The sequence below is a fragment of the Euprymna scolopes genome, chromosome 46 (assembly GCF_053919585.1).
Source record: "Euprymna scolopes isolate OS-2025 chromosome 46, ASM5391958v1, whole genome shotgun sequence".
In the NCBI taxonomy this organism is placed as follows: domain Eukaryota; kingdom Metazoa; phylum Mollusca; class Cephalopoda; order Sepiida; family Sepiolidae; genus Euprymna; species Euprymna scolopes.
This window is the reverse complement of record NC_136527.1, coordinates 17,844,206-17,857,595: the sequence shown is the minus strand read 5'-3', so window position 1 is coordinate 17,857,595 and position 13,390 is coordinate 17,844,206. Positions and strand designations below refer to the sequence as shown.

Sequence of the window (13,390 nt, the reverse complement as noted above, 5' to 3'; positions counted from 1 at the left end):
ATATATTTAAGTCAAAAAACTTCATCTCATGTTTTCTTTAACTTTTTTGAAAAATAGCGTGCTTCTATACCTCAATTGACTTATCAAGGCCCGGAAACCACTCAGGGATAAGGGTTATTGCAAGTACAGTACGTTAGTGTGGAGATTTAATAAAGTGTCTACTTAAGGGGGCGGTTCATCAGGAATTTGTTTACGTTAGGCTTGAAGACATCCAGGTTGTAGTCAGGTGGGAAGCAGGCAGACGGGGCAGAGTTCCACAATGGGGAAAATTGTTGACAAGGCAGGATAGGCTGTTTTAAACAGCTCCTGCCCAGATAAAGCAGCAGTATTCGATCCTTGGGCGTACTTGGCTTTTATATAGATAGAGAATTGCATCAGTAGTGAGATATCTTCTGGAGCGGTAGAAGGATCTCACTATCTTTCCAGCGACTTTGGCAACAGACTTGATGTACGTGTTCCATTTCAGATCAGGAGTAAAGATCAAGCCCAGAAGCTTGTCAAAACATGGGACTTCTCCTAGACGAGAGACATCCATTTCAATTGATGCCAGATGGGTATCAGAGCGTTGATGATGTAAAAATAAGAGTTTGGTTTTGGATGCATTAAAGGTAACCAGCCACGTCTTCCCCCACTGAACCACGCGCTCGAGATCAAAGGAGAGAGAATCAGAGAGAGCTTTGTCATTTACAGCCTTTGATGTGTTGCCGTGTTTGAAAGTTAGGGTCTGGTTTTATGCACAATTACCAATTTTTACACCGATTACATACGCTACAGTTTTAACGTAATTTTCATTACATAGGGAAACAATTATTGGTTGCATACTTGTATTTTCACCAATTTTAGGTCCACCTCCACAATTTTCCTTAGAATGATGACATTTGAAAGTTTTCCACTATGCTGATTAAGAAAATCTTATTCTAATTTTGCGTAAACAACTTATAGAGTTATAAAGACCTGTATTATGCATTGTAATCTACTGGCTGCCATGTTTGTATGCATGCGCGATAAAAAAATCTGCTTCTATTCTACTGACACTGTCACATCACTATTTTTTCGCATTTGCGGGTGGGTATGCTGACAACGATTATCACAGTTAAATTTGAGGGAATTATTTTTCCACTCCACCCAAAAAGTATACATAGGTTGGTGGTGTCTATTTTTTTTTTTTTACATCAAAGTCACCACTTATCAAGGTCTGGAAGCCACTCAGGGATAAGGGTTATTGCATGTATAGTAATCAATGGGATAGTATCGTAGTAATCATTAGTATTGGTGGTTTTGATAGAGTGTCTTACTTAAGGGGGCGGTTTGTCAGGAATTTGTTTATGTTGGACTTGAAGACATCCAAGTTGTAATTAGGTGGGAAACAGGCAAACAGAAGAGTGTTCCACAGACGTGCATTTCTAAGAAAGAAGCTTTGTTCATGGAATCTACATTTTGGTTTTGAGTGGGGAAAATTTTTGACAGTGGTTTCAGCTAGACGGGTGTTTATCGTGAAAGATTAGCGAGGAGGGACCAGAGATTGGAGCTCAGATGACCACTGGCCATGGAAGTAACCATAAAACAATGACAGGCTCGCAACGTCTCTTCTGTGGGAGAGAGGTTGCAGGGAAGAGAAAAGGGCATCTCCCACTAAGCCACGAAGTCTATTTTGTACTCTGTCAAGGCAGGATAGGCTGTTTTTAGCAGCTCCTACCCAGATGTGGCAGCAGTACTCCATCCTTGGACGTACTTGTCTTTTATACAGATAGAGAATTGCATCAGTAGTGAGATATCTTCTGGAGCGGTAGAAGAATATGGACTGGTTCTGCTATTTTAACCATTCTACATCTAATATGAAAAAAAAGGCTGTTTTATAACTTAATCCTGACAGACCAACGGTCATTCTACACAAGAAATTTATTTACTTCTTTTTATGTCTCTGATTTTTTTTTTCTTTTTTTTTTTTTTATTGTGTAGGTGTTCTTGATTCTGCCATGCTTCCGAACCCTGCCCATACAGGCAAGCAGTTCATCTTAAGAGACCAGACGGACCGAATTGAATGCGTCTTCTACGAAATTGTAAGTTCGACCTTTTCTTAAACGCAAGTGCTTACCTCTTTTAGTAAAATGGCAAAACTGACAAAAAAAAAAAAACGAAAAAAAAAACAAACAAAAGTAAGATAAGCAAAAATAAACTAAAAAAAATTAAAAAAGAAAAAAAAAGGAATAAAAAAGAAAAAAAGAAAAACAAACAAAAGAAGCAAAAAAACAAAAAAAAAGAAAAATAGAAAAAAGAAAAACAAACAAAAAAAACAGAAAAGCAAAAAAAAAACAAAAGCGAAAAAAAAACAAAAAAAGAAGAAAAAGAAAAAAAAGAAAAAAACATACATTAAATTTGGCTGTGTTTATCACAAAACACAGAAAAACCAGAAGTGCTCAGATGTTTAAGCAGTGTCACATAAATTTATTAGGAGAAAAGTGTAGTATCTGTTCCGATATTATGCTTACCCTTTTCTGTCCTAGATTAATGAAATAGAAATCCTTCTAGACTGAGGCAATTTTCAATTTTTGTTCCCATCACGAATTCTCTTTTATGGAGAGTGTGATTTTTTCCTACATTTAAAGCAACTTTGTGTCTAAATCTGCCTCCACGTGGAGCCAAGTAACTGGAATAATGCACAAACCGTAAACAGAAATTCAAAAACTACACAAGACACACCTACAAAGCTGATATGTTTTTTATTTTAGTTTATATATATATATATATATATATATATATATATATATATATATATATATATATATATTTGTACTATTGTCCTATGTAGAATATGAACACTTTTCTATAATATTAGCATTTCAGGCCGGCGTTACCCGGGTGTTTGGAGGTGTATGTTGAGCAAAAAAAAAAAAAAAAAAAGGCGGTCAATTTTTTTTAACTTTGACCCCTATTATGATCTCTTAACATTTATTGTTTTGGACTCAAATCGAGTTATTAAATTAGATCCATTCCAAAGAACCTATATCTAAAATTTCAAGTGTTTAGACCTAAAATTGTCGGAGGAGTTTGGTAGAGTTCTCAAAGGTCAAATCATTGAACTTTGACCCCTTAACAGCCAAATTTCTGGCCGAAAACCGATCACAAAGATTTTCCCAAATCTCAGTACCCTGTATATCAAATTTCGAATCTGTAGACTGAAAATTGACAGAGTTATTGCTTAGGAAATGTACACACACACACACACACACACATTGACACACACACACACACACACTTTCACTTTTATAGATATACTAGCATGGGTGTCCGGCATTGCCCGGGCATTTGGAGGTGTATGTTGAGCCAAAAAAAAAAAAAAGCGATCAATTTTATTAACTTTGACCCCTATTATAGGCACCGCCAAAAATGGCCGCAAAATCAAGTTGTTGTTGTTTTTTAAAACGAAATTACATTTATTAAAATCCATTATTTCTGAGTAACTTTTTTTTTTCCAGAAAGATAAAACCCTGAATTTTATCATATAGAAAACAGAATAATGTAAAACTTTTTCTACTATTTTTAATTCAATTTTAAATGTTAAATTTTCCCAAAAAGTTAACAATTGACATTTTTTGTCTTGCACAAAAAACGTACTTAAATATTTAAAAAAAAAGGGTTTTTGAAATAATTAATTAATTTATTTATTGTCTAACTAAGATTTAGGATGATTTTCTAAGAGAATATGCAAAAATATTATAATATAAGTACCTGAATTTCAAATAATTCCACTTATTCATATAGGTAACCAGATATTCGCGTTGACGTAGAGTTCAGATCGACTCTGTTTACGTTTTCGTCTGATAAAAAGCAAACTATGGAAGACCAAACAGGCCAAAAAAAACTTATTTTTCAGTGACGAAAATTTCAATGTATTATTAAGCTGAGGCTGGCCAGTACCAGATGGGTGACCATTTGCATGCGTTTGGTTTTTAATGTGTATGTGTGTGGGGGCCAGACTCCCCAAAATGGGGGGGGGGCAATTTAAAGCAGAATAAAAAAAAATTATTTCAGCGCGTTTGGTCCACCATAGTCGAAAGGCGGCAAACGTTTTCAAACGGGATCGAAAAAAAAGATGCTATTTTTAACACAAAGGGCACAATATTTATCGAATTTTTTTTTTTGGTATCGATTATTCAAAGCATGCCCTGTTTAATAATGGTCATGCATTATTCGGCTCGCTAAAAAAAAATTGTTAATTTATTTATCAAAAATTTTAAAATGGCTTTTTTCGTATAAATATTAAAAAAAATTTTTTTTTGTTTTGCTTAACTTAAATTAATTATTTTACTTAACATATTCACCGAATTTCACACTTCAAAACTCAAAAGCGGGATAATTAAACACAATCGAAGTTCTGATATTCAGACGTCAAAATAAGGTATGCAAACAATTTTTTTTTTTTTTTTTTTTTTTTGAATCTATAATTCTGTCCCTTACAACACAATATGTTGATTTCAGTTTCAGATGATTATTTTAAGCATATTTGTTCCCACTTCAAAACAAGGGGGGGTTTTGTAAGCAAAAAAATATATATATATAAATATCGTTTATGAAAAATAAGTACACTGTTATAAAGTTCATTCTTCTCCTAATAATCGCTGAAAATTTCGTATTGATCGGATAATTACCTGATTTTTGGTAGATTTTTAAAAAGACGGTCCGTCAAAAAGTACTGACCTGCCCCCCCCCAGTTTTGGCGGTGCCTACCCTATTATGACCCCTTAACATTTATTGTTTTGGGTTCAAATCAAGTTATTAAGTTAGATCCACGTCCAAGGAACCTATATCTAAAACTTCAAGTGCTTAGACCCAAAATTGTCGGAGGAGTTTGGTAGAGTTCTTAAAGGTCAAATCGTTGAACTTTCACCCCTTAATCGCCAAATTTCTGACCAAAAACTGATTACATCAATTTTCCCAAATCTCGGTACCCTGTATATCAAATTTCGAGTCTGTAGACTGACAATTGATAGAGTTATTACGTAGGGAAATGTACACAGACAGACAGACAGATAGATAGATTAAACAAAAATATATACGTATACATAAAAATATATAGAAACAATATTGTGTGTCCCGTAAACTTTTTACGCAAATATTATGCAAGTATAAATCATGTAGAATATCTGCATGAATATAATTACACGTAATAGTTAATTAAAGATGATAATCCCACAAGAAAACCGAAAAAACTAACAGGGAATTAATTAAAATGAATGTTTAAAAGAATATGCAAATTAGCTAGATCTTTTGCTAGTGAATGCATTTCCACAACCCATATATAAGAAAATTGTATTTTCTTTTTCAATAAATAGAAAATAGGGGTTTTAATATGAATATCAATACACACAAAAGAAAAACGATTTTATAGGAGTATAGATAGATAGATATCTGATTGTTAAAAGTCATAAGAACCACGCCCCTTTCCTACTACTAACCCGAAGTCTAGGTGGTAATACGAAAATTAAAGCAATTACATGTGATTTTATGATTTTACTGATCGGACTTAGAATTCTTGGTAAAAATTACTTAACTCCTTAAAAAGTTAGAAAATGTTAAAAGTTAGGAAATGGGATCATTTTATATTATATTTATATAAGATTTTCTGCTTAACCTTTAAGTGCATCCCAGGTAAATAAGTTTGAAAACTAGATAGAATGTTGATGTCAGTTGTACTTAAATGTGTTAGAAATTAGCACTTAAAAAAACTTCCAAAACACCTAAGAGTACAAAAATGAGATTTTCTGTGCAAAATTATGCGTTGAAAGCTATGCACTCATCTATATCTATAAATATAAAAACGAAAATGTATGTATGTGTGTTCGCTTTTTCTGTGTGTCTACAAAAGGCTTCTTTGTAAATAGCCCCATTTGTGCAGGTTGTCCCGTGTTTTGGCAACCTTTGCTCGGAGCTCTGTTGAGTATTAACCGTTCTTTCCGGGGGGAATTCAGAGTCTGGCGGGAGATCTTCTTTTGGTGTTGGAAAAACCTTGACAGCCTTATTCCATCAATGCAGGCTGAAGGATGCTGGTGTCGGAGCTCTTGTGGGATGATGTCGATATAAGGGATCGTGAACACTAGAATATCTATATATATAAAAGCGGAAATGTATGTATGTGTGTTCGCTTTTTCTGTATGTCTACAAAAGGCTTCTTTCAGAGAAGCGGTCGGTCGTTCCACAACTTTTTAAAACTTTTTATATCACATATAAATCGTAATATCTCACAGTTAACAACGAAGCTCGCCTGTCTATTTAATTTGCTCGACTTTGGGTAGATAAATATTCAACATTTGTCGCTCGCCGCATGTGGGTTAGTCTTTTTCCTATAACATCTTGGGGGTGGGGAATAAAAGCGTTCAGCAGTAAATGAATACTACCCCGCAGTCAAACTTGACCTCATTAACTCATTAAAACGGGCATCTGCCAAATCCAACTAATTAAATAAATTAAAACGTGTTTCCGTTAGCATTTCGCGGTTGGGCAATGGTTAACATCGCACGATTTTTTTTTTTTTTCTCACACTTTAATTTACAACTTTGCCTCAACGGTTCGGGTTCGATCCTCATACTTACTTTTTTTTTACCCCCCCCCCAAACACCCGGGCAACGCCGCGTACCCCTCGCTAGTATTAATTATTTCCACAGTCAAACAACGTTGCAGAAGCCATGACAGCCACGAAGACGGTAGTCAAAGACGCGGGTTTCGCCCTCATTTGAATGCGGAGAAACTCGGGATTCGAAACCTAAACGTGAGCTGACAGGTTGTTTAACTGCAGATTACGTATTTATTATTATAGAAACTATTTTCTGTTATTTTATTGCCGCGAGTTTATAGTAGTGTGATCAAAGTTAATATATATATAGAGGGGGTTAGAGCGATTTTTTCTATCGACCTTTGGTGTGAAATAGTACTTTCTCACACATAATTATGTAATTTACACACTGAATTAATATTTGTTTTACTATCGATCAAATAATTACTTAAATAAAAAATACAATGATTCAATATATATATTATTGGTCCCCCAACTAAAGGAAGGTGGGTCTGTAAATTTAGCCTTGTCCGTACGTCCGTTCGTCTGCCCGCACTTTTCTCAATAACTATGCCTTGGAATTTTTTTAAATTTTGCACAAACATTAAACATGATATGAGTAAAAAAGTAACAGAAAGGATTTTCTGAGAAAACTCTGGTTGCCCCTCTAGGGGGTCCCTTTTGGGTTAAAATGGCTAAAATTAACACTTTTGTGCTTATTAAAAAAAATGGTGCCTTGGATTTTTATAAAACTTTCTGAAAAGTTGTAATTAACCGATTTCTATATAATTTTGTTTGTCTATACTTCGCGATAACTCTTGGGTGTGCCCCAGAGGCTCTTTTAGGATAATAAAAACACTCCATTTTTTTAGGACTATTTTACCATATTTGTCCCAAATTTTCTGTGTATGTCTATTTAGCAGTTTTGCATGGTGCTGAACTCAAATTTAAATATGTTAAGACTTTGGGGACTTTTGGGGCTAATAGGGGGGAGGGTGCAAATGATGGACTTAGTCATTTCTTTTTTTGCATGGTGCAGAACTCAAATTTACATATGTTAAGGCATAAACTGTACCGTTTGTTCATTTTCACCCGGATTTGATCTCCCCTAAATGGGGGGGGGGCAAATGCTGAACTTAGTCATTTTTTTATGCCTCGTTTGCTGTGTACTCATGGGGGACCATGCATGTTTCACTTTTTTTTTTTTTTAAGTTTTCACTCCAAACAAGACACAATGCCACTTAGATGTAGGGAGCTACTAATTGGGACAAAATTTACAGAGAAAGGTACCATAAGTTTGTCCACAGTTAGTATTTCACGTAACTCACATACGATAATGCGCCAGATAATCATAGTTTAATTTGTTTGTGAGTGGGTGTGGGTTTTTTACTAAATCTGTTCTGGTTTAAACCATCTGCTCATCGGGCAACGTCGGCACCCAGGTGCTGCTAGTTACAAATAAAACCATTCCGAAATAGAATCATTTCAAAGTAAAGACGTTTTATATATATATATATATATATATATATATATATATATATATATATATATATATATATATATAGAGAGAGAGAGAGAGAGAGAGAGAGAGTTTGGAAATTAAGTTAGAATTCATGCAAGTATTAATTAGAAGGGACTTTTCCTTGGAATAACACTTTTTTTCTTTGTAGATATCTTTTTCTTCATCTTCAAGTCTCTTCTTTTTCAAGTGTCATCTTCTTTCTCTTCAAGTCTCTTCTTTTACTTCTTTTTCTTATTATTTTTCTTCTTCTTCATCTTCAAGTCTCTCTTCTTCTTAATCTTCTTTTCTTCAAGTCTCTCTTCTTTTTCATCTTCATCTTCAAATCTTTCTTTATCTTCTTCAAGTTTCTCTTGTTTTTCAAGTCCCACTTCTTCTTCAAGTATTGCTTCTTCTTCTTCTTCTTCTTCTTCTTCTTCTTCTTCTTCTTCTTCTTCTTCAAGTTTCTCTTCTTCTTGTTTTTCAAGTCTCACTTCTTCCTCTTCTTCTTCCTGCTCCTCTTCCAAGTCGTGCTTCTTCTTTTTCTTCTTCTTCTTCTTCTTCTTCTTCTTCTTCTTCTTCTTCTTCTTCTTCTTCAAGTTTCTCTTCTTTCTTGTTTTTCAAGTCTCACTTCTCCTTCCTTTTCTTCCTCCTCCTCTTCTTCTTCAAGTCTTGCTTCTTTTTCTTCAAGTTTATCTTCTTGTTTTTCAAGTCTCACTTCTCGTTCCTTTTCTTCTTTTTCTTCTTCTTCTTCCTCCTCTTCTTCAAGTCTTTCTTCTTCTTCTTCTTCTTCTTCTTCTTTTTCTTCAAGTTTGTCTTCTTGTTTTTCAAGTCTCACTTCTTCTTCTTCTTCTTCTTCTTCTTCTTCTTCTTCTTCTTCTTCTTCTTCATCGCTTATCTTTTTTCTTCCTCATCTTCTATAGTTTTGACGTATAGAGTTTATTATCGAACTCGGCTCTTCCACGAATACCGTGCCAAGTGAGTCTTTTCGAAAAATCCTGCCAATAATGGACTCGTTTTTATCTTACAAGACGACAGAACCACTCTACACCGCCACCCCCATCCACGGATTTTCCTTCTCAAATGATTTGATTGTTAAGTTAATCGTTCGGCGGCAACAAATCCTCGTTGTAATCTTGTAATTGATCCTTGTTATGTTTTCATAAATATTTATTGACGATGATTCACTTTGAGATAATCGAACGCCGATGAACTGCGCATAGAATGCGAGGGTGGGGGGTACAAGGAAAGGAAATGAATCCTGGATCTCTTTCATTGCAAACCTCTTACCGAGCTTCATTTACTTTAGCACATCTTTCCCTTCTCCTCTCATTCGTCTTCTTCTTCTTCTTCTTCTTCTTCTTCTTCTTCTTCTTCTTCTTCTTCTTCTTCATATTATTATTATTTTCTGTCGTCTTCATTTGTCTCGTCTCTTCTTCATTAAAGTCTTTTCTTTTTTTATTTTGTGTTTTTTTTTTGTTCTTTTATTCTGGCTTGAATTAGAGTCATATTGAATCTTTCGATAGCTCGAATAACATCACCTCTGTGAGCTACGTCTACACAGGTGATATTATCCGAGCTATCCAAATTCACATCTCAAAAGCATGAGTCGCATTGGATGGGCTTCGGGACTAACTAACAAACTGAAAAGGCAGTTCTTCAGGACAGTGGCAGAGTCTGTCCTTGTTTACGGTGCTACAACCTGGACACTCACCAAAAGATTGGAAAGAAAACTAGATGGCACATACACCCGTATGCAAAATCATCCCATCAGAGAAAGACGCTTACGATTTGCCGGTCACTGTCTGAGGAGCAAGCATGAATTGATGAGTGATGTATTGCTATGGACTCCACGACACGGACGCGCAAACAAAGGACGACCTAGATCCACGTACATTTAGAGATGATAATTAAAGCACATAATAACAAAATATTAAATAAAAACAATGTAAACAACAACAAAATAAACAATAAAAAAGTAGACACCAGGACAAAAATAAAACTAACACAAAAGACACATATATAACTAGCAGAAATAATAATAATAATAATAATAATAATAATAATAATAATAATAATAATAATAATAAACCAACACCGGACAACAACAACCATACTAGAAATAAAAATAAAAATACTAATAACGAACAAGATAAATGCAACTGTAGATACCGCACATTTTGCCCACTTCAAAATAAATGTCTAACCAAGAGCATAGTTTACCAGGCCACAATAATCGCGAAAGAAAACCTGAATAACAAGAAATATTATGTATGTATGACTTCCTTAGATTTCAAAAGTACATTCAACAATAAAAAAAAAAAAACACCGTGTGAAAACAACGCTAGCAACCAAATTCTGGAAGCTCAAGGAAAGCGGACGTTCGCCGGTAGTCGAATGGAAAATAGTAAGACAAGCAAACACCTGTAGAGACCTAGACGACCCATGTAGATTATGCCTTCATGAAAAATTTGCTATCCTGTACTTTAAAGAACCCCAACATTTATTAAACTGTAGAAGAAAAATAGCGAACAACTGTGTTCACAGGATAAAATTTACTCTAGGATAGAGATACAAAATAACTTTAAAACTAAAAAAAATCAATAGAAAATAAACAAATAAATAAATAAAATAAATAAACATGCATATACATAAACTAGCATGTATATATATAAATATATATATATATATATATATATATATATATATATATATATTTATATAAGAAAACCCGAATAACAAGAAATATTATGTTTTCATATATATAAGTATATTTGTTTTCATACGGTGTTTTTTTTATTGTTGAATGTACTTTTGTGGTTATAATATCGTCATACCTACGTAATATTTCTTGTTATTCGGGTTTTCTTTTGCGAATATTGTGGTAAACTATGCTTTCTGCAAAAGTTTATTATGTCAGATGAAGTTTCATTTTCATTTGGGGCTCTAAAAATCCAAGGACAACTTATCAAAAGCACTTGCATCCCATAAAGTGCACTGTATAATATGCTGTAACGGAGGAGAAGATTATTAGACCTTTTGGGTTTGTATTACTGTACACATAGAGTCGAAAAAGTTGTCAAAAAAACAAATATATAACAAATAGATGTTATCAAAGGCAAGATAAGTTACTTTTCTACCTAACTGGATATAATTTTCCTGTTTTTATTCAATGTAACATGTTTATTCAGTGCGAAAAGCATGCAGTGTTTACCGATGTATTGGAAAATTCAAAATGGCGCCCAACTCTCTCTTTAACACGGTAAGTTCGGGAAAAAGTGTTATAAATAATAAACTAGAAAAATACTGTTAGAAATTCGCTCAATATATGTTACCGTGACATAACTTGACATATATTCGGTGTTTTTTTTAATAGTATTTTGTCTAGTTTATTATTTATAACACCTTTTCCCAAACTTACCGTGTTAAAGAGAGAGTCAGACGCCATCTTGAATTTTCCAATACATCGGTAAACACAGTGTTCATTACAGTTCAAACCTATCTCCCGCACCCCCATGCCGTCCGGTACCATCGAAGAGGAACAAACAAACAGAAATAAATCCAACTCAGCTTCTTTTTTTTTTTTAGCAAACGGCATTTATTAACATTTCTAACTATTCATTTCGTCTGCCATCGGATTAACAAAAACCCTGCCATCTCGACACCAGCTTAAAAGTTTTTCACTGCCACTACGGGGCCACACGTCCATCTCATCCAGCTTGTGTTTTTCTTTCTGCCTGAGTACACACGCCGGCCGTAACCAGCCATTTCTTGTATTCAACTTCATAAATAATAATAAAACCCAACCGTCTCGACACCAGTTTGAAAGTCTCTCGCTGCTACCACGGGGGCCCACACGTCCATCTTGCCCTGCTCACAATTTTCTTCTCTTGACCTCACATTGGCCATAGCCAGCCATTTCTCGCCTTCGACTTTACACATCCATCCTATCCGGTGTGCATTTTGCATCTCTCTGACCACCTGCTGTTTTTTTTTCCTTTTTCTTGTGATACAAGCCAATGCACACTTGCTAATTTGCATATGTGCTCAAACAGCTGCTGCTGCTAATAATACCTTTGCTAACCATTTATCCTTCGATTGCTGCTGATATTTTTTTTTTTTTTACAGGGGGGTTACCATTTATCAAGGCCCGAAGGCCACTCAGGGATAAGGGTTATTGCGTGTACAGTAATCAATGAGATAGTATTGTAGTAATCATTAGTATTAGGGGTTTTGATAGAGTGTCTTACTTAAGGGGGCGGTTTGTCAGGAGTTTGTTTATGTTGCACTTGAAGACGTCCAAGTTGTAGTCAGGTGGGAAACAGGCAAGCGGCAGAGAGTTCCACTGACGTGCAGTTCTAAGAAAGAAACTTTGCTCATGGAATCTACGTTTGGATTTAGGCACAGATAAAAAGTGGGGAAAATTATTGACAGTAGTTTGAGCCAGACGGGTGTTTCTCGTGAAAGATTGGCGTCACATGCAATCGTACTCATTGTAAATGCACACTTCCTAATTTGCATATGTGCTTTTTCGGCTACTGCTGCTAATATCTCAACCTATATACTCAACGAATTTTTATATACAGACTTTAAATTTGATATATAGGGTATTCAGACATGTAGAAATCTTTTTAATCTATTTTCATCTGGAAAAAACAGTTGCTAAGGGGTTAAAATTGAAAAATTGGTACTTGGAAGGGGTAGGATTTGTATATGTTCGTCAACTGTTTGTGGAAGAGTTTATTATCACCTGTAGGGTAGACGCACCACAACAATAGGAATGGTGGTTGGGTATTAAATTACCTCAAATGGATTGATTTGCCATTCAACAATCAAGATCATAGACTCCACTCCCCAAAATGTCCTTGTGCCTAATTTTTTGTTTGTTACTGATTTGTTGTAAACTTTTCAGAGTAAATAAAAAATATATTACTCAAAGTGTAGTATCTGTTCTGCAGATGCTGCACTTCAATTTGTATTTCTCTATCAGTGGTGTCACGGCTGAGACAATTTTTATTTTTGTTCCTTTTCTCTGCGTTAAAAAACGATCCTGGTGTCTAACTCTGTCCTCGTGGCGAGGCATTGTAAATAGCGGCTCCATATACTTTTCCGACCATATTTTAAGGGGACAAACAGTTGAGAGGTTCGAGAATAGGGGTGGCATTTTCCTTTTAAGTAGATTGTTTCATTCGTTTTTTTTTTTTTTTTTTTTCAAAGGAACGCGTTGAAAAGAAAATAAGTAAAAATAGATAAAGTCTGCTGTCGTTGAGATTCTGAGAACAGGTACTACACTTTGATTTGCCATTCAATAATCAAGACAAAGCAAAAAAAAAAAAAAAACA

General features: G+C 34.7%; 1 protein-coding gene across 3 annotated transcripts in view; it reads left to right on the top strand.

Annotated features, from left to right (window-relative positions):
• LOC145271119 (uncharacterized) overlaps nucleotides 1-13,390 on the top strand; it is a 310,201-nt gene that overhangs the window by 145,662 nt on the left and 151,149 nt on the right. For all 3 annotated transcript variants that reach the window (XM_080126661.1, XM_080126659.1, XM_080126658.1), the window contains one exon: nucleotides 1,960-2,060. In XM_080126661.1, coding sequence (XP_079982787.1) covers nucleotides 1,960-2,060 — 101 coding nt within the window. The remainder of the gene's footprint in view (nucleotides 1-1,959; nucleotides 2,061-13,390) is intronic.